Raw genomic sequence first — 20923 nt, 5'->3', positions numbered from 1 at the left:
TAAACAAGTTCTTCCATCTCTACTTGGGTTTCTTCTGAAAACCTAATTTTTGTTTACAACTCCTAGATCTATACGATTTTTAAACAATTTGAGTCTGTTCTTTTGATATTTTACACTGTTCTTGAATCTCTTTTACAAAAATCATCGATTTCAAGTATTTTTTACCTTTTTCTCAAACTAGGATTTTCGGAACTTCTTCTACACTTCGTTTAAACCGATTCTTTATGTTTAAACTTCTATCCCTTGCATATTTTGACTGATTCTATGATTTTACTCCTTTTTTAACTCGCTTATGTTGAAAACCCTAATTTCTTAGTTCTAATCTTGGGTTTCTGAATTTTGTTTGATAACATGTTCAGTTAATCTGTATGTTTCTATGATTCTGTGATTTTTGCCTTATGTTTGCTTGTTAGGGTTCCTAATTGTGGTTATCCCTGCCTATTGTGTGATTTTGCCTTATTTTGTTTACCAATGTTTTGATTCTTCACTTCTCCTGCCTGTATCATGCTTAGCTTACAAATTCAGACTATGCTCTACATGAATCCCTAATTTTATATATATAATTCTTGTCCTAATCGACCTCTTAGGGTTCTGGTTTTGCTTACCATGTGTTTGTTCTTATAAAGTGGTTCTAAATCAGTACTATCTTCTATTTTTGAATCCCTGAATCTTTGTGATTGATCCTTCACTGATTCCGCATGATATCTCTACTGATTGTTACCTTGTAGAATGTTTTCTGACCTTATTCTATGGTCAATTATGCTATTAATTGATTTCTTAAGTCTTTCCTTGATTGAAATATACTGAACCTAGCCTCTAATATATGTTGTGTACTTGTACTATGCAGAAAATATTTTCTTATTTGTCATGTTCAGCCTTATACGATTTTCTTCCTTATTTGTCATGTGTCTATTACCGTTTGAAGTTAACTCCTCAATTAAAGGGAGTACTTGCCTTGATTTCCTGGCTGGCTGATTCTGAGTTCCATAATTACTGATGGACTTTGATTTTTACCTTATTTTGCTACATGCTTTCAAACTATATATACACACTCTCTTATCAGCACAAACACACGAACACTCTTGGTTTCAAAACTCTCTCTCACACTTAAAATTTTTTGCTCTCTTTTGTGCTACTTGCTACTACTCAAAGTTAGTCGGCTGCAAGCCAAGGCTAGCCATTGTATTCTCCTGCTCTTTCACTTTGCTTATTGTTCTCTTTACTGGTATGTTCTAGTTTCAATTCAAAGTTCCAACAACAATATGATTATTTTATTGTTTCAGTTCATCCTATTTCTGATTTACTTATATTTATGGTTTTGTTGTGAAACTTGTAGTTGATGTTTACATTATTATGTACTCCCCTTTCTTAAGATCAGTATGTTACCCCTCTGTGTTGTTTCTGAACATGTCTGCACCAATTATCTCCATGTGTTTACCACCATGTGTTCCATGTATCCCCAAACCCCTATCAACCGTGTATGTGAGTTTGTTCCTTATGTCTGATTCTGTGACTATGTCTGGTCAGCTATTTCTGAGCATGTCTATACCAATCCCTAGACCTTTGCTTGATTATGTGTTCACAATTCTATGTATCCCCAAATCCCTTGACCCCTGCTTGACCACTAAACTTGTTTTGGTTCCATGACTACTGGTTGTGTATGAACCTGTCTTAAAGATGTTGTGTTTGGACTTGTGCTGACTACTCCACTCTCTTTCAAACTGCCCATGTTGTGTTACTTAATCATTTTCAAACAAACTTCCTTTTTAATACAGTTTTTCCTTAAAACCTTTCAACTTGTGTCAAGCATTTTCACTCTACTCCTAAGTCAATAAGTCCTGCCCCCTCCAGTATGTGTACTGCCTTGGGATCCTCTTGAGAACCCTCTGAACTCTGGCATACTGAGGCTTGCCCTTCCACACTACACTTATTCAATTTTGGTTATCAAGTCTAGGTGTAAGCACTGTCTGGGATCCTTGAGATCCTTAGGGAACTTTGATGCACCTAGACTATGATTTTGTCTATAGAATTGAGGCATTTGAGGCTATTGGAGGCTTTTGGAAATCTGGGCCTAATTGAAGGCTCCCTATATAATAGCTTCTTGTTTTCTTATTTACTTATGTAATTCATTCATATGGTCTGTAATAACTTGTAAATAAGTATTGGGGTAACTAGTGAAAGGGATGGGTAGCTACATGTTTATGGGGTAATATGGGTAGAAATCATGCTCATATGACTTTACATTTAATCTGATTGTTGTATCAAGTAGAAATCATGCTTATAGGACTTTACATTTTGTCATCTCACTATGCTAGAAATCATGCTAGGTTTTAAATAATTCTGTAATAAAATCATGTCTGCAATGTCTTAAAATCAGCTTAACAAATAGATGTCATGCCTATAGGATCTAATCCAAATTCTGTTTTAATAAGTGTTTATGTATGTTTCCATGCCTGCAAGTCTTTAAAATCAGTATTAAACTTAGAAATCATGCCTATAGGGAACAATATCAAATTATGCATATGGATCTCGCCTAAGTTTGTTTAAATAACTCAATCCGGTTAACGTTTGATTCGCTTCTGAATTGGTTTAAATAAGTAGTTTATATTTCTGAAACAAGTCTTTTAAAACTGCCTTAATCTGTTATTAGACAGCATGCCCATAGGAATTTGAAGTCTGTTTTAAAATCTGCCATGTTTTATACAAAATGCAGTCATCAGTATTCCGTGTATAGGCAAGCGAGTAGGGCATTTTCAAAACTACGTTTCTGAAACTGTTTCTATAACTTAATGTTTTTCTGATCCTAACAAGCCTTAAGAAACTAATAGGCAACTACTGAAGTCATTACTCCTGAGTTTATAAAAACAAATTGCTTGTCTTCTGCATATTCACCTAGATATCCTGCCTTAGGATGTTGTTTAATAAAAACCCTTAATTGTGTTTGAGTCGTGCTGTTTATATGCCTTGTTTGAGGAGGAAACTTTAAGCCTCTAATTGATCCCTTTTATCTTATGTGCTAAAAGTCCTAATTGTTTTGCATGTCGCCTAGAATTTTCACCTTTAAAACCTTAGGGGTCTGTCTAAAACCACCTATAGGTAGTGGTCCTAAATCCCTCCAGGACCATTAAGAAGGTATGGGTAACATCACGCAATAGATCGTTGACCAAACACTCGCTTTTTATGACCACTAAGGGGATGAGAAGGGTATATATGGGATATGATGATTACGCGCTAATGTCACGTGTAGCCCCTCATCGAGGAGTGTTTACCAGACATTGTGTAGGGTGATCCTTTAGGCTAACCAACCTAGGACTCCTCCTTTACCAAAATTCCTTTTTCTATTTAAAACCTTTGTTTTACAACTTGTTCAAAAAATCTTTATCTTATTACTTGAGTTACCCAACGTGCTTTACTTACAATCTATTTGATTCAACTATTTATTTATATGGACTAATTTGTGAATATAAGTTCGGCCGGGACCCACAGTTGTGGACCAAGAGGGGTGCCTAACACCTTCCCCTCGAGGTTATTTCGAGCCCTTACCCTAATCTCTGGTAATGCAAACCAATCCAAGAGTTAATTACTCTAGGTGCCCTAACGCACCGTAATCCGTTAGGTGGAGACTCTTCAAATACCCAATTCCCAAAGAGGAAACGAGTTATTACCCCCATGGAATGTCGAAACCCGGACTTCCCCGTCAAGAAGGGAAAAAAGGAGGCCCGACAAGTTTCAAGGTTGAGATCTTAAGTTGAAATAGTTGACCGGATATTGACTTGTGTGTAAACGACTTCGAAATGGAGTTTTGATGGTTCCGTTAGCTCCGTTGGGTGATTTTGGACTTAGGAGTGTGTCCAAATTGGGATTTGGAGGTGCGTGGGGAAATAAGCTTGAGATGGTGAAAGTTGGAAATTTAGAAATTTGACCAAGAGTGGACTTTGTGGATACAGGGCTCGGATTGGAGTTTCGAGAGTTGGAGTAGGTCTATGGTGTCATTTGTGACTTGTGTGCAAAATTTGGGGTCTATCTGACGTGATTTTCTAGGTTTCAGTATCCTTTGTAGAAGTTGGAATTTCCTTAGCTTCAATACACTTAAATTGGGTACAATTCGTGTTTTGATATTATTTGAGGTGATTTGAGGGCTCGAATAAGTTCCTATCGTGTTTAAGGACTGGTTGATATGTTTGGTTGAGGTCCTGGGGGTCTCAGGTTGATTTCAAATGGTTAACAGATTGAAAATGAGACTTGGTGCATTGCTAAAACAAGGATCTAGTGGTGTAATCGCACCTGCGGAGCTTTGATCGCAGGTGCGAGCTCGCAGGTACAAGCTGAGGAGCGCAGATGCGGCCAGGATTAGAGAGGACTGTGGTCGCAGATGTGAGGAGTTTTCCGCACCTGCGTGATCGCAGGTGCAACGTGATGGGCACAGAAGCGGAGTTGTGCGCAGGTGCGATGGGAATTCCGCACCTGTGGTTCCACACATGCGAGGGAAAGGATCGCAGAAGCGGAGGCCCAGCTCCAGTGGTTCACTGCACAAGTGGGAGGATTGTCGCTTCTGCGATGCCACATATGTAGTTAAGTTTCCGTAGAAGCGGAAAGGTTGGGCATAACCACAAATTCAAGAGTTCGCGATTTTCTTCATTTTGAACATTTCAAGCTCGGGATTGAGCAATTTTTTAGAGGAGTTTTGAGGGGTTTCTCGAGGTAAGTCACTTGTGCTCATTATTATTCATTAATCTTGTTTCCCCATTTCATTTCCTACCTAGATTGTGTGGTTTTGAGGTGAAATTTAGGAATTTGAGGTTAGGGATTTAGAGAGTTTGATTTGGATATTTGGGTGGCGATTTTGTATCAGATTTTGATAAATTTGGTATGGTTGGACTCGTGGTTGAATGGGCTTTCGAGTTTTGTGACTTATATCGAATTTCGAGTCGTGGGCCCGGGGGTTTGAGTCGACTTTTGATTAATAACTTAGTATTTTCTTATGGAATTGATTCCTTTAACTTGTGTCGATTGTATCATATTGTTTGTGGCTAGATTCAGGCATTCGAAGGTCGTTTCGTGAGGCAAAGGTGTGTTGGAGTAGAGATTTGCTCGGATTGAGGTAAGTAACACTTCTAAATTTGGCCTTGAGGGTTCGAAACCCCGAATTATGTGTTATATCATTGGTGTTGAGGTGACGCACATGCCAAGTGACGGGTGTATGGGCATGCACCGTGAGAACTGTGACCTGTTTGATTCCATGGAATTGTATAGAGGATTTATTTTGTTGATATCCGTATTTTCATCATATGATAAAGTAATTGAGCTGCCAATCATGCTAGAAATCATGTTTAGGCTATATGTTGGTACTGTTGGGACCCATAGTGGTCGTTTCTTGCTGTTGACTTATTGATTACATTGAAATTTCGTACTCAGTCATATGTATTCATTGCTTATCATATATCAGTCTCTGATGCTAGTTATTGATATATCATATCATCATTCTTGGGCTAGTTTCACGATATTATGAGCCCGAGAGAGAGAGAGACTGGAGAGATTGATGACTGAGTGAGGCTGAGGGCTTGATTGTGAGTGACATTTATGGGATCGGGCTGCACGTCGCAGCATGTTCTATTGATTTATGCCTGGATCTGGATTATTATAGTGTTTGAGCTTAAGGAGCTCCTCCGGAGTCTGTACACACCCCAGTGAGCGCAGTTGATTTATATTGAGGAATGGTTCTTCCCTGGGCATGGATCTTGCCAGAATCATTTATATTTAAGGATGGATCTTCTCCTGGGTTGCATTGGCATTATACAGTACTGATTGACTGACTGTCAGTTGATGTGTGTATATATATATGGGATGGATTTTTTGGGTTGAATTGGCCATATACAATACTGAGTGATTGAGTATTCTGAGAGTGTGAGTACACGAGGCTTTCAGCGTGGTGCATCGCATACAATATGGGCATTGGCATGTAGATGTAGAGAGATTATATTCCTCTTATCATTCGAAATTGATCTCTCTTACTTGTACAGATTTTAACTATTGAACTTAAAAGCATGCCTATATTTTTGTACTGTTAATTTCTATATTGAACGGTACCTGTTGAGTTCGTCACTGCTTTCAGTCCAAAGATTAGATTTGTTACTTATTGAGTTGGTTGTACTCACGCTACACCATGCACCTCGTGTGCAGATCCAGGTGCTTCCGGTCACGGTGGTTGCTGAGTCGTGGAGTCTCAGAGATTATCGAGGTAGCTGCTTGGCATTCGCAGACCTTAACACTCCTTCCTTATCTTTCATTTTATGTTTCAGTTTTATTTTACAGATGGTATACTAGTCTATATCTTTATATAGATGCTCATGTACTCGGTGATGCCCGGGTTTTAGGAGAGATTCTGTATTGAGTTATGATTCTTATTCTACTTTTAAGAGGTTTTCCTTAAATTTAACTGCTTCTGCATCTTTCAAAGTTGTAGAGTGTTGGGAATGTTTGAGTAGTCGGCTTGCCTAGTCCTATGATGAGTGCCATCACAATGGGTTGGTTTTGGGTCGTGGCACTTGTGTGGATCCTACTGTAGCCAAAACATGCGCAGCGTTGTTTCCTTTTCTGAAATTATGCCGGATCATCGGATTCCCCAGTTCCTTCAATAATAACCTGCACTCATTAACAAGGTTAGTGTAGAGGGAGCAGTTATCATGGCAAAGTAATTGAAATATTTCAGTAGCATTCGTTTCTATTTTAAACTGTGAAAATGGTTGGCTTGTGCAATGTAAAGGCCATGCTTTAAGGCGAGTAGCTCCATGTAAGTAGCTGTGTAGCCATGAGCGGGCATGTAGTAGCCAAGGATCCAGTTGCCATTTTTATTCCGAAAAATGCCTCCAATACCACATTTTTTAAATTGGCCGTTAAATATCCCATCTATATTGAGTTTTAAATCGGCTGCTGCAGGGGTGCCACCTTGCCATTATAGGGGTGGTGATGCCGTCTTGAGAGGTTCCAAATTTTCTTGCAAGAAGTGTATTTGTTGATGTAGTTCATGCATTTGGTCAAATATAATACTCTTTTTTTCCTTTTGAAAAAAAAGAAGCTAATAATACAATGTCAAATTGAGGGTAGTCTATTAGGATTTTGTGTTAGATTGCTAGTGGTTAATGTTGAGTTCACATTACTCTTTCATTTCTTTTAGTGTCAGACTATATCTACTGGTTATTATTTTGCTTTTTGTTTATGTTCTTGTGATGTTGTTGTTTCTTTCTAAGGTTTATTGATGGTACTGATATACAGTCTCTTTTTGTCTTTTTCAGCCGAGGGTCTATCAGAAACAACCTTTCTACCCCTCGGGGTAGGGATAAAGTCTGAATACACAATTCCCTTCCTAAACCCCATTAGTAAAATTTCACTGAATTATTGTTGTTGGATACACTGTCAAAAAAAAATACCAATTCGAACGTTGAGCATGAATATTTTACTGAGTTTAACTTCCAATATACCGAAAGTCTAACAATTTTATGCGGTCAGGTCACATTAAAGTAATTAAAGATTACAATGTCAATAGAATGATAGATACAAAATGAATCCCATTTTATGAAGCAGCTGCAAACAGACACACGGCACTCGGCAGAGATCACATACCAAGTCTATTACTCCTACTAATGCACAAATCTGTAGAACACCATGACACGTTTCATACTTAGGCGCAGTTACTTGTAATTATCAGTTTATCACCATTGGTTGATCCGCAATTTTTTAGACCTGCAAGAGAAAGAGAATGAAAAATCAGCATCTATGCAATTCTCCAACCAAACAATTTGAGAATAACATTTTTCACGCAATAAGTACCATAAAGCGGTTCTTATATCAAGTAGAGCTCCAAATCTTACAATTCTATATACCTAAAAACCAAGCATCTAGCACTTAAAAGTTTAACTTAATTATCATCAAACTGTCATCCGGTAAATACTTATATGCACTTGGTATTTACACCAAATCAAGTAATTTAACCTTAAAACGTTAACTTTATGCATATAAAAGACATGTGTCTTGCATTTATTAGTTTGGTATAAACATAAGGTGTAGTTGAAACTTTACTCTCCTTCCCCCAACCAAACAAAACATAAAACAAGAAAAGAAAACATTCATGTGTTCCAACCTTAGCCTCTAAGCTTTTAATAGCAAGTCATATACTCGGTTACAATGAACCTTCCACGATACATTTATCTGAGAAGTGAATGTTGGTAAATGAATAGTACTCTTTCTCTCTTTTTTTCTTTAACGAATAGTAGTCGATATATAGCAGTATTAGTCATATATACCTCAATCCATTTGGCTAGTTTTGGCCTATATATGTAATATCGTAGTTAAACAAAGAAAATTTGGAACTCTGAATCAACGAAACATATGCTATGTCGACCTATTACACCAGAGTTTTCATGTCAGTGAGATGAAATTTCTAACAAGAGAAACATGGCAACATAGTCCACCCCACTTTTTGGGTCGGGGTAGTGATTTTTTTTTTAAAGTGAAACGGGTTAGAAAAAAGAGAATGGATCAATTTAATATGGTGCAGCCAGCCATGTGGCACTCCGATGAAATTAAGGGTACTTTTGTTTTTATAGTATAATGATCAGCTTAATAAATGTACAAAATTAATACAATTATCTTAGACAAACGAGTCTAGTCATATGTAATATAGTAATTGAAAACTATTCGATCCTCGTAGCAAAGTGTAATCACTAGTTATTTAAATAATACTCCATCTATCTCAAATTATCTGTTGTATTTTTCTTTTACACGTTTCTTAAGAAACATTGTGTTTAAGGGAGACTGAATTATTTTACCCTTATTTATATCTTAAGATACACTCTTTCTTCATTGAATATTTAATTATTTATGTGATATATCCATCTTCAAAAATAATTATTATTAAAGATAAAATAGAAATATATAATTTATTTTGCCTTGAACATCTAAAATAAATAATTTGAAACAATTATTTTTAAAAAAACACAACACATAATTTGACACATTGGAATTACCAATCTATAAATGAAGAGTTTACCAATAATCTAGACTTGTCCTATGATATCACTAGGAATCTCACAAGATTGGTTCGATTCCCCTTACCACCCCTTCGCCTTCCCTTGTCCTCCAATTTAATTATTATTATTATTATTATTATTATTATTATTATTATTATTATTATTATTATTATTATTATTATTATTATTATCTATATAGAATAAGAGAAGCAAATTAATGTGATGATGTCAAGTGTAACAACAAATATTTAATAAGTGCCAAATTTTAGGACAAACCTCCAACAAATTTGAATATTCAAAAATTATTTTTAAAAAAATAAAAAGAAAACTCAGAAAGAAGTTAACTACCTAAAATTAACACTCAAACGTGGGTGAGGGTTAGTTTAGCTTAGTTAATTTCTTTGTTTTTAAAAAAAAAATTATTTTCTTTTTTCTTTTTTAAAATAAAAAGTTTATTTATTCATTAAAATTCATACAATATTATTGAGAACAATAGAATAAAATTAAAAATAAAAAAATATTTTAAGAATAATAAAATATATATCTTTTATTATATTACAAAAAGAAAGTAGCAGACAAAAATACTAAACGAACTAATATGCTAATAAAAATTTCTATTAACAATATAATAATACTAAACATTGGATAATATAATAATGAAAAATACATAACAAAAAAGTTATTCGATATCTATATAAGTCTCTTTAATTTAATAAAGATTTTATTCATTAAAATTCAGATAATATTGTTGAAAATAATAGAATAAAATTTAAAACAAAAAAATATTTTAAGAGTAATAAAATATATATCTTTTATTATATTACAAAAAGAAAGTAGCAGACAAAAATACTAAACAAAGTTATATGCTAATAAAATTTCTACTAACAATATAATAATACTAAATATTGGATATATAATAAGAAAAAATACATAACAAAAAAGTTCGATGATTATATAAGTCCCTTTAATCTAATAGAGATTTTATTCATTAAAATTCAAATAATATTATTGACAACAACAGAATAAAATTAAAAATAAAAATATTTCAAGACTAATAAAATATATATCTTCTATTATATTACAAAAAGATAGTAGCAGATAAAAATATTAAACAACGTAATCTGCTAATAAAAATTTCTATTAAGAATATAATAATACTAAATATTGGTTAATATAATGGGTAAGGTCTACGTACACACTACCCTCCCCAAACCCTACGGTGTGGGATAATACTTGGTATGTTGTTGTATATAAGTACATTTATTAATAGAGATTTTATTATTTGGTATATTATATTGACAAATAAGATGATAATTAAAATTTATAAAATAATACGATCTAATATGTTCAAATAATCACGATTACAATTTAAATTAATTCATATTTTTTAATATCGACCACGCATCGCACGGGTATGACTACTAGTAAAAAAAGAATACAAAAAAGAAGGGAGGAGTTTTGTGGGCATTTCGGAAGAAAGAAGGAAAAACATCAAAAGATTTTTGTTCTATATGGATTATGGAGTAAAAAATTAGGATAATATTTACCCGGTTTAGCTAAGTTTTTCATTTATAAAAAGTAACGAAAGTTTTTACAGAATATATATACACAAATCCGGCCAAAAGCTACATTTATATATAATTTGTATAAAACTTTTTATTGTACAAAATTTGGTCAAAAGGTACAATTTACGTATAACTTATATATAATTTTTTGTTGTATAAAATCCGGTAGAACACGTACAACTTGCATACAATTTATATTTGTTGTATTTTTTTATATGCCATTTGTACACCCCATTTATAATTTACATATAATTTATTTATGTCTTCTTCTTCAAGTTTCAATTTAAAATTCCAACTAAAATCAACTCAAATATTTATCAAATTTCTTCAAAATTGAGATACAAACTTCAAAGAATATTATTATAATCTAATATATTATTTTGTATATAAATAATAAATAATATATATATATAATTGAATGATAATTTTTTTTTAAAAAAAGGTAAATAAGTTAATAAGGATTCTGAAACATGAAGTTACCAAAAGAAAAAGATGGAAAAACATCTCCCCCCCCCCCCCCCCCCAAGGAACTCCAAACTTCTCTTTATCATCTGTTGCCGTATTGAAGCAGAGAGACCTTAGCTTCAATCTTCAGCAGTTCGATTCCTATCTCCTTTTTCAATCCTCACCCATGACTACCACAGCGGCGAAGATTCCCGAAAACCCTATTAAAACCCTAGTTCACTCCTCCGATCCTAATCCCACCCCTCTTTCCGAACCTCCGCCGCACGATTCCGCAACCGACTCCTTGAAATCACCACAACCATCTGACAGCGCCAAAGACCAGCCCGAGAAAGAGGCGGCAGCGGCGGGGGATGGCGGCGGAGGTCAGACTACTGATATAGAGAAGAAGATGAAGCGAGCGGAGCGGTTCGGAATGCCGGTTCAGCTTTCCGAACAAGAGAAGCGAAATACTCGAGCTGAGAGGTACTTTTTTTCTTTAAAATTTTTGTTACATGTTTTAGGGTATAGCATTTTGCTTATAAGATACTAAATTATAAAAATAAAAAGATAAAATTATGTACCATTATGGAATGAGATGTTCCGGACTAGAACAGAATAGGTATAGATGATTCATATAGCCAGGGGCGAACAACAACAACAACATATCCAGTAAAATTACACTAGTGGGGACGCTAGGGCGAACACAGTGTTGAACTTATGAGTTCATCCGAATCCAGTATATATGTTAAAAAATCCACCAAATAAGTATAATTAATAGATTTTGAACCCAGTAAATCAAATGGGATGATGTAGAATTCCAACTGAAACCCATAATGGTCAAATCCTGAATCTGCTTTTGCATATAGCTGACCTCAACTAGTCTGAGATTGGTTAGTCTGTTGGTTGGTAAGCTTTAGACTTTTTATTTGTCTTAAGCGATGAAATAGTTACTAGTATTGGATGAGATGGGCCCGAACAGAGAGAATATGTATATAGATGATTCATATAGCTGATTCATGCTAGTTCTGGATTGGGGCATAATTGATTGGTTGGCAAGCTTTATGTTTTGTTCTTCTTGTGTTTATTTTCACGATTTGCAAGGCGTAGTAGCTAGCTGAACTCCTTGTTTAAAACATTGAGGCTTATTACTGCTTAGTAAACTTTAGGGTTTTGTTCTTGTTGTATTTGCTTCCACAATATGTGAAGGCATAGTAGCTGAACTCCTTGTTTAGGTTCATTGATGATGGTATTGGGAAAATCTTTTGCTATCCTTTTACAACCATAGAACTTATCATATAAAGCTATCTCCTAGTGTCACGGGGTCATAATAGGGAATTGTCGGACTCTATCTAAATTTGAATTGCGAGAATAACTATTAAACGTGCCATAAGGGGTCATTCTCCAAACAGTGCGGGACTCGTGCTGGGAAGGTGTTAAAATTTCCCTTTGCCTTTCTTGTCTAGCGAGGTAGTTATCTCTTAGAAGCCTAGCCTTGTGACCTGAAATTGGTGCACGAAACCCTAGCAGAGTGGGGTAAAGCAGCCAACACTGCGTTCCTTTATCTTAGTAGGCCATGAAAGTTGAAATGCTAAATAGCTTATTTTGGCTTTCTGTATCCTTCATAAGTAGAAAATATTATTGGAAAGTACAAACTTCCAGCAGCGGGTTCCTCAAATTGCTCATCTTTCTTTCCAGCTGCCATATGATTGATTTTCAAGCCTTACATAGTCCAACAGGCATATCTTGCATTGGTACGGAAATGGGATTACCAATAGCATAGTCACAGGACTTATATGAAGAAAACTTAATTAGTCTTGAACATAGTTAATGACATACCTAAGTTGTTCTTTACATCTTTCTGTTGGACTCTGTGTCAGGTTTGGCACTGCATCTGCAGCTCAGGGATCAGATGCTTTAAAGAAATCGGAGGAGCAGAAGAGGAAGGCTAGAGCTGAGAGGTATCTGTACTATCTATTTGGCCACTGCCAGCTTGGACAGTAGCATTTTTATGAGTTTGTTGATAGATTTTGGTTCTGTCAGGTTTGGGCTTAACCAATCAGACAGTGCTGATGAGGAAGCTAAGAAGAAAGCTAGGTTGGCAAGGTTTACATCTACCGTGAAGGCTGATCCCGTAGAGGAAGACAAGAGGAAAGCTAGGGCCCTCAGGTTATAACAAAACTTTTGCACTTCTTTCTTTATTTAGCTTGCAGTCAACTATATCAATGTTACTTTGGTTTACGGCTTTGGTTGATAGTTGATATTATTTTGCAGGTTTTCACAATCCCAGTCTGGTTCCCAATCACAAGAGAATGGCAAAGGAAAAATTGAGCAGGTTTCATTTTCTACACACTTGGTGAAGTTTGTGGTTTGAAAAGAATTGGGAAAAAAAGATAATTAGTGTGTGTTTGCTTGAGTTTTCTCTGTGATCATGTGGGTGGTATTCATGTGATACCTACCTTTTACTTATACGACTTTCTAATGATTGCATACATTCTTTTACTCAGGATTCTGTTGTGGTGGAGAAGGCCGGAGGAGGAACATAAACCACTCTCAAACTTCGTTCAACAGTGAGGCTTGCTTATAATGTATAGCTTATTGTTGCTGCGCAGTGTAGGAGTTTTCTTTAGAGTGACTTTGAATTCCCTAAGGTTTTGTTTTACCCCTTTTTGGAGATTTTCCCTTCCTTTTTCTGTTTGGCAGGTTAGAATTCTAACATATTGCGAACATCCCAGTAGAATCTAAAACACTATCCTTCAGATTAGGGTAGCGTGGCCTTTTGTCTCATAGTTTAGCCAGTAGCACTAGGATACATGGACAAAACCTCCTTGGTGTCGTCGATCTGTCAGAAGTGACCCATAAAGAATATCTAAAGCGAACTTATCCAAAAAAAAAAAAGAGACACAATATTAGAAATGATGAAGTTACTCTCTAAATATTTCCTGCTTGAAACCTTTGATTTGATGACTTCATCATCGGGCTTTCCTCAATTAATCTGCAATTATTCTCTCACATTCTTGTGGTTTTACCTATCACCAAAAAAAAAAGAGTTGTGTGTTGCATGTCAAGGATCAAGTGGCAAAAGCTATTTGTTTATCACTTGTCGAATGCTCAATGTAGTTTTGAAGATATTTGATATTAGATGTTTCTTTTGTTGGGGTGGGTAGGGTACAATCTTGTTTAGATCTAGATGTTCCTTCATGACTTGTTAGTGTAGTAGATTTTGATATTTTAGAAGATAAGTATTCATCCTTCATGACATCCTGGAGGCATCATATGTTATTTCTAGTCTAGCCACATTCTTAGTGATATTCCTAGTTGGCCTTGGCAGTAGGAAAGGTAAGAGTACTTGTTTATTGCATTATGTGGTTGTTAATGCATCTTTGTTTCATCTCATGGATCTCCTGAATAATATTAAGGTACTTAAATTTTGTTTTAAGAAAAAAGAACCACTTGATTGTGTTACATGTTTGCAGAGTTTTTGATTTGAGCAAAGTTGGTATTACTGTCAGTTACTGCCCATATGGTGATGAAGTCATCAAAGCCATATTTATATAATATTTAAGCTGGTGCTCTTGCGTTTTATTGATGGCTCTTTTTTAGTAAGGTTCGTTGGTGAAAAACTATTTTCAGGTTTTTTGTTTCAGATTTTTTTGTTGTGGGTCATATGAGACAGATTAACACCAAGGAGGTGTGTTCAAGTACCTGGTATCACTGGGTGAATCCCTTAGGCTGTAGTCAATAGATGTCCAAATTAGTATAGAATGACTTTGAAGGCAACTGCTTGTTCTTTTTTGTGCTTGGTTATTGAAGTTTAGTTGCAAGGAGTACTTTTGTTACTTGAATTGTAAAGACAGTAAATTTACATTCTGATTTTGTACTCTACAAACTTTCATTGCGCTTGTGGTGGCTTTTCTTCTTTTATTTACTTGTTTATGAATGTTCAGGCCCAAATTACTTGTAAAAAGCTGTGAATGTTACAGGCCAAAATTTGAGGCTCGTTAAGCGTGTATAAAAATTGCCTACAGGGAATTTTGAATGTCAATTCAGGACTTGTAAGAGAAAATGGAGACTCCAATTGGACTAAAATGCCTTGATTAATGACCAGTGACTGGTGCTCATTTCAGGTTTATGGACTGTGAACACAGTTGATATATTCTGATGGTAGGGGCTGGTTAGCTTTTAGCAATTTGAAAAACAATGTAGAGGCGCCAAAGAATTATCTTCGGTGTTAACATGTTCATATCCGGTTTCTTGTTTTCGTTTAACCTGACTGGATATAGGAATTTTTGTTGTGATGAAGGAGATCTATGGTTTATGACCTACCAGAGGTTTTCTACCCAGTGAATGGTTTTGTATACTTATTACCTGTAAAAAGGCAAGTGAAATTCACCTTATCATGTACCATTAATTTAGTAATAGTAAATTTCCTGGTACGGAGAGGAAAATCAAGGAGCTTAGTGTAGGTGAATGCTAAATGGTTGTGGTTTTGCATTGATTGTTTGCTATGGTAACGCATTCTGATCTGGAAGTTGAAAATCCCACGGCATTACCAAAAGTTACTAGACGTCTAATTTTTAGAGGCAATGCTGCAGTTCGACTGTCTCATGTGTCATCTGACATGCATGAAAGGCTTATATTATAATTGCAACGCCACAATCCCAAGCAAATTGGAATTGTTATATGACAAAATCTTCACTGTTATCAGGGGAGTAGAAAAAGGAAGTTTTACGAATTTCTAAAGAGAACTTGCTTGTAAAATGAGTTAAGAAATTAGACAATAGGGACAGCAAAGGACTAATTGTGATAAGTTTAGAGCCTTAAACAAACTATTGGTAATAAGCCAGAAATACAAGGCAAAAAACAAAGCGATTTGAACATTGAAGAAGCAACGTTCTCGTCCTAGCTTTTATTCTTGCTGCAAACGATCGCAATACTACTTTTTGCGTGTTGCTGTTCTCGCAATATCTTGTATACCTTTTTACATTGCCAGTAACACGAGGCTAGTACTACGCACAGGAAGTAACAATCAATTGAAAATCAAGGAATAAAACAGCGCATGACAATTAAATTACACACAAAAAAACATCAAGAAACTAAAAGGAGTAAAGACACAAGAAATTTGGCTCCCAGACTTTGATCAAGTGGTAAGAGACGTGATGTGCAGATTAGGTGCACACGAGTTCAAACAATGTCACAGACAGAAACCTGGTATTTAAGTGGGAAGAGTAAATGGAGAGTCCATTATCCACCAAGTCTCAAACCATGCGCCAACTTGACCCTCGGGGATTTCTTGGTTATCAACAGAAAGAAAAAAAAGACAACAAGACATTCGAGGCCTCCAAAAGAGAAGCTCTCTTTTTCGGATGTTGTTTTGCACATGTGGTGGTTACAGTATGTTCTGCAGTCTTTCCAAGTGGATCGATTGGAGTGAGAATTCGTTAAGTCTTGGAAACTATCGTTTGGGAGAGGCGGGCATACCTCCTCCTCCTCCTCCTCCTCCTCTAATGGAGAGTATTGGACTTTGAGAAGAGCTTCTATTCATGGAATATGGATCCATAAACACAACCACGACCGTGATATCATCATGGAAATGCCTCCTTACACCTCGTTCAATCTTCTTCAGGTCTGAGTATCTCATTTCTCTTTTCTTAGCTGCCACTCGAAGAGCAGCTTTGATTAGTCTCCTTGCAATCCCCTGGTCAAACAGTAAGAAAAAAGCACCCCGAATTAATAATCTCATTTAATACGAAACGTGGAAGAACACCGACATAAACAGTTCCTTCCCCTCTTAAAATTAGTAGATTATGAAGTTTTTACGAAATCTATTGTACCAGAAAAGCCTCTTTCAATTGAGTGAATTTTCTACTGTATCATGGACTCTTTAGATTAACAACAACAGCAAAAATCCAGTGGGATCCCACAAGTGGAGTTTGGGGAGGGTAGTGTGTACGCAGACCTTACCCTACCCTAGGAAGGTAGAGAGGTGGTTTCCGATAGACCCTCGGGTCAGGAACGATGAAACAAAGCAGACTCTTTAGATTGTTATTTAACAGTAAAATCCTAATGAAGGAGAATATAAAGGGCATTATCCGCTTACATTTCGGGGTTGACTGTGGACTATATCAACAGCCTCCTGGTTACTCAGATGTTCCCAGAGACCATCTGAAGCAAATATGAGGAACTGATCCTTGGAAGTCAACCTGTGAATGAATATTGATGGCTCCGCACTGAGAATTGGCGTAGAGAAGGAGGGCAATCTAAACTTTGCTAATAATGGTGACTGATTGAACTCTGCCTTCTTAAGATAGGCATCACCAATGGACCTTGAAACCTGTAAAGAGGATAACATATGAACATCAACTCTTATGCCATGCACGATCAGCGACACCTTAGGAACGGCTTTCTTCAGAGTAACTTATATAAGGCACATTTGGGAAAATCAACACCAGATGGCCAAAAAACTTAACTCTTCTACAAAATAAAAATAATCACCTGTATGATACCCTTGACACGCCAAACTTTGTGTTTGAGAAGCACAATCTGCGAATCCTGGGGATGCAATGATCTAAGCTCGTCTCTCACAGACTCATTATTAGCGTTGTGCTCCATGGACAATTGAATAGCTGTCACACCCCTTGCACCTTTTTCTGCTCTACCTAATACCACTCGCGAATCTCCGGCATTGGCAACATATAGTAGTCCACTGCAGATTACGCCCACCAAACAGCATGATCCCACTGATGCAATTTGTGGCTTCTCAAACCATTGTTGCTTGACAAGTGACAAAAACTCCTCTTCCGTTGTCAAGAAAGCTTTTCTTATGACATCTGCAGACATTTCCTGATGTTCTGTCGCAAATTCTGCAAATGAAATGACAAATGTTAGTAGAAAAGACCTATTAGCGTTGATTCTACTCCACAAACATGAGCTCAAAACTTTCCAGAATATGAAACAGGTGAAAATGACATTTAGGGGATAATCATATATATTTAGGAGGAAAATTTGATCTTTCTGCGACAAATTTTAGGGTGAATAATGCACATACTGAACACCGATCTATCTGTTCAGTGTTGTAGGACATGTATCACCTAAGACTACTAAATTGACCTAGCTTCCATTGTGTGAGCGGACAACTCTCGCTCAAGTAGTCATGTCTCCAAAACTTATACCATGAGTATTTCATTAGACTGGCCTACTTGTACAGCGATAAAAGAAGTGTTGAATGTAGTAAGGTTGAATCACAAAAGTATTGAAGATTCAGATCAGGATATTTTAAAAAATATAGAGCATCTGGAGATGGCACCATATTTATATATATTCCTAGTGTACCTCTACTCGAGTGTTATTGCATGTAGCAAAAGTTTAGTCATTAGGAGTATAATATTTCTATTCAAAGAGGAAAATAGCAACCTGAAATGTTCAACTGTGATGATGGTTGTGTTTGACGAAACTAAATAAAAGTGACCAGCCAGATCATATATCTCAGAAGTTTATTTAGTGTTCCAATTAGACACCAAATTGCATTAAGAGCACCTCCTAATTATAAACTATCCCGTTAGCTAATACACTAACAAAAGTGTTAAAAGAGCTTATTTGAGAAGAAATGCAAGTGGGGTCTGATTAACCAAAAAGATAGCCTGAAAACAGCAGTAGTTGAATTGAAAGTTCTGTAGTATCTTCCTATATTGCGCGGACTCTCCAAAATGCTGCCGCACCAATGTTGGATCCTCCAAAAATGTCAGCACGCATCTGTCGACATTTTTGGAGAGTCCGAGCAACATAAGTGTCTTCAAGGGGGTAAGTAAAGCAATATCGTAGTAAATACTAGAAATTTGACAAATAACTTGAAAATCCTCTATCAAGAATACGCAAACAGCAATTACGATCAATGTGAGCTCGTCAGATATTTGTGGAAGTCACCATTGCAAATGATATAACACTTTTGTAAAGTTAACACCTTCTTGGCTTGTCAATGAAACTTATGACTTATCAAAAAAATGTAAAAATGGCAAATGGCACAATCTTGTAAAGATCAGATCTAACAACCTGACCTCTTTTAGGAGTTATGTCAAAACTTAAACAGCTTTGGCATTCACAGCCTTATAAAACTCAAATATTATGAGAAATCATTCCATTTGTTCAATCAAATAATTCAATTCCACATAAAAGAAATACCATAGCATGAACAAGACACATAAACAATTTTGAACTTTCAACATAATATCAAGAGAATCAAAACAATAACAACCATTTATGCAATCAAAAAGCTAACAAGACTTACTCTTAAGATTGGAGAACAAAGTGTTGTTTACGAAACGCGACGTTTCCGGTCCTCCATGTCCATCATAGACTCCAACAAATGTTCCATTTGGACCTGATTCAAGACAACTCAATGGCCCTGATTCAAGTTGACTTTGATCCTCCATCAAATTATTGGCTTGTATAATTCCCATTGAAAATTCTCCATTTGCATGAACCCCCAAATCCTTATACCACATTAAACCATCAACCCTACCCCTAGAATCACCACCCCTTCCTACACCATCCCCCTCAACATAAGGCTTCCAACAAGGCTTAATCATCTCTTTTTTGCATACAACAACAACAACAAAAAACCCAGCGTACTCCAACAAGTGAGGTCTGGGAAGGGTAAGGTGTACGCGGACTTTACCCCTACCTTTGGGAAGTTAGAGAGGCGGTTTCCGATAGACCCTCGGCGTGACAAGGAAGCAACCAACAATATCAACCACAAGAAAAAAAACAAAGACACAAGGTGGATTTCTATCAAATTACATGTATATGTGCTTTATTCAAAAAAAAGTCTACCAATCTTGATAAAGTTTGTATCTTTTTAAGCCCCCTTTTTAGGTAGTTAGAAAAATTATCCAAAAGAACCAGCAAACAATATATTCATCAATCCTAACCTTAGCTCCAGTTTTTGTTTATGTTCAAAACCCACAACCCCAATTCTTGATATTATATCCCCACCAACACAACAAGGCCTAGACACCATTAATAAGCAAAAAACTGATAAAAGATGGAAAAAGACCAAAAGGGTATGGGCAAAATTGAAGCAGCAATATGTTCCCTAAGACAAGAAAGCAATAGTTTTTATTTGAGTTCAGAGAATATGGTACAGTGCTGTTGTTTTTGCATACCTTGAACCTGATTTTCAATATATATTGTGGACCTTACCATAAATATTTTTGTGTCAATTTTCAACTACAGACTTAGCTGTTAAAAACACATAAAAGATTGATGGTGACAGAGTTTGTTCCTGGATCAGAGGGATTAAACAGGGAACGGATAACAAAAATAAAAATTTGGGTTTTTTTTTGGGAAGTTTTTCTTTGGGGTCAGAGGATCTTTTGGATTGGTGTCAGAGAAGTCTCAGAATATGATGTAGAGAGACAAAATATTTAGGGCAAAGAAAATCTTTTTATTTATATGCTGACAATTTCTTTTTTATTTTTTTATTTTACTATTTTTGTAGCAGAACCCCTCCTATTTTCTCTCTTTTTATTGCCTTTTCTCTCCTTATTGTTTTTGAATGTTTCAAGTAATTTTGGCCATGTTGCTTTCTATGACTTTTTAATTTTTTAATTTCAATCTCTCCATTCTAATAGACCATAATAAATATAAATTTATATTTATTTTCAAGTCTCAACTTTATTTTTACCCCATCCCACCCCGTCAGGGAGATCAATAGCATTCCCGCTTACTCTATAGTAAGGCTATCCAACGGGATAGGACGGGACGAGACAAAATTAACGGGACGGAACGACATTTAAGCGGGACGGTGGCAGGACGGAACAAACGGGACGAAACGGTCGTCCCATCCCGTCCCGCTAACAAACGGGATGAGAGGGGACGGGACGGGATGGAAGG

General features: G+C 36.0%; 2 protein-coding genes across 2 annotated transcripts; one reads left to right on the top strand and one right to left on the bottom strand.

The window, feature by feature from the left end:
- Positions 1-11150: 11150 nt before the first annotated feature.
- On the top strand, positions 11151-14921 carry LOC107763766 (uncharacterized). Its single transcript, XM_016582262.2, has 5 exons — positions 11151-11518; positions 12913-12993; positions 13076-13201; positions 13307-13367; positions 13540-14921. The coding sequence occupies exons 1-5, from the start codon at positions 11223-11225 to the stop codon at positions 13576-13578; spliced, it is 603 nt and encodes a 200-aa protein (XP_016437748.2). The 5' UTR covers positions 11151-11222; the 3' UTR covers positions 13579-14921.
- Positions 14922-16077: 1156 nt separating this feature from the next.
- LOC107763764 (putative protein phosphatase 2C 38) lies at positions 16078-20427 on the bottom strand. The gene is made up of 4 exons (XM_016582261.2): positions 19317-20427; positions 17528-17895; positions 17133-17366; positions 16078-16730 (listed from the first exon to the last, which is right to left on the bottom strand). Exons 1-4 carry the CDS (start codon positions 19615-19617, stop codon positions 16488-16490), a joined length of 1146 nt encoding a protein of 381 aa, XP_016437747.1. The 5' UTR covers positions 19618-20427; the 3' UTR covers positions 16078-16487.
- Between the last annotated feature and the right edge of the window lie 496 nt (positions 20428-20923).

This window comes from Nicotiana tabacum, chromosome 10 (genome assembly GCF_000715075.1).
Source record: "Nicotiana tabacum cultivar K326 chromosome 10, ASM71507v2, whole genome shotgun sequence".
In the NCBI taxonomy this organism is placed as follows: Eukaryota; Viridiplantae; Streptophyta; class Magnoliopsida; order Solanales; family Solanaceae; genus Nicotiana; species Nicotiana tabacum.
This window is presented reverse-complemented; position numbering and strand designations above follow the sequence as displayed.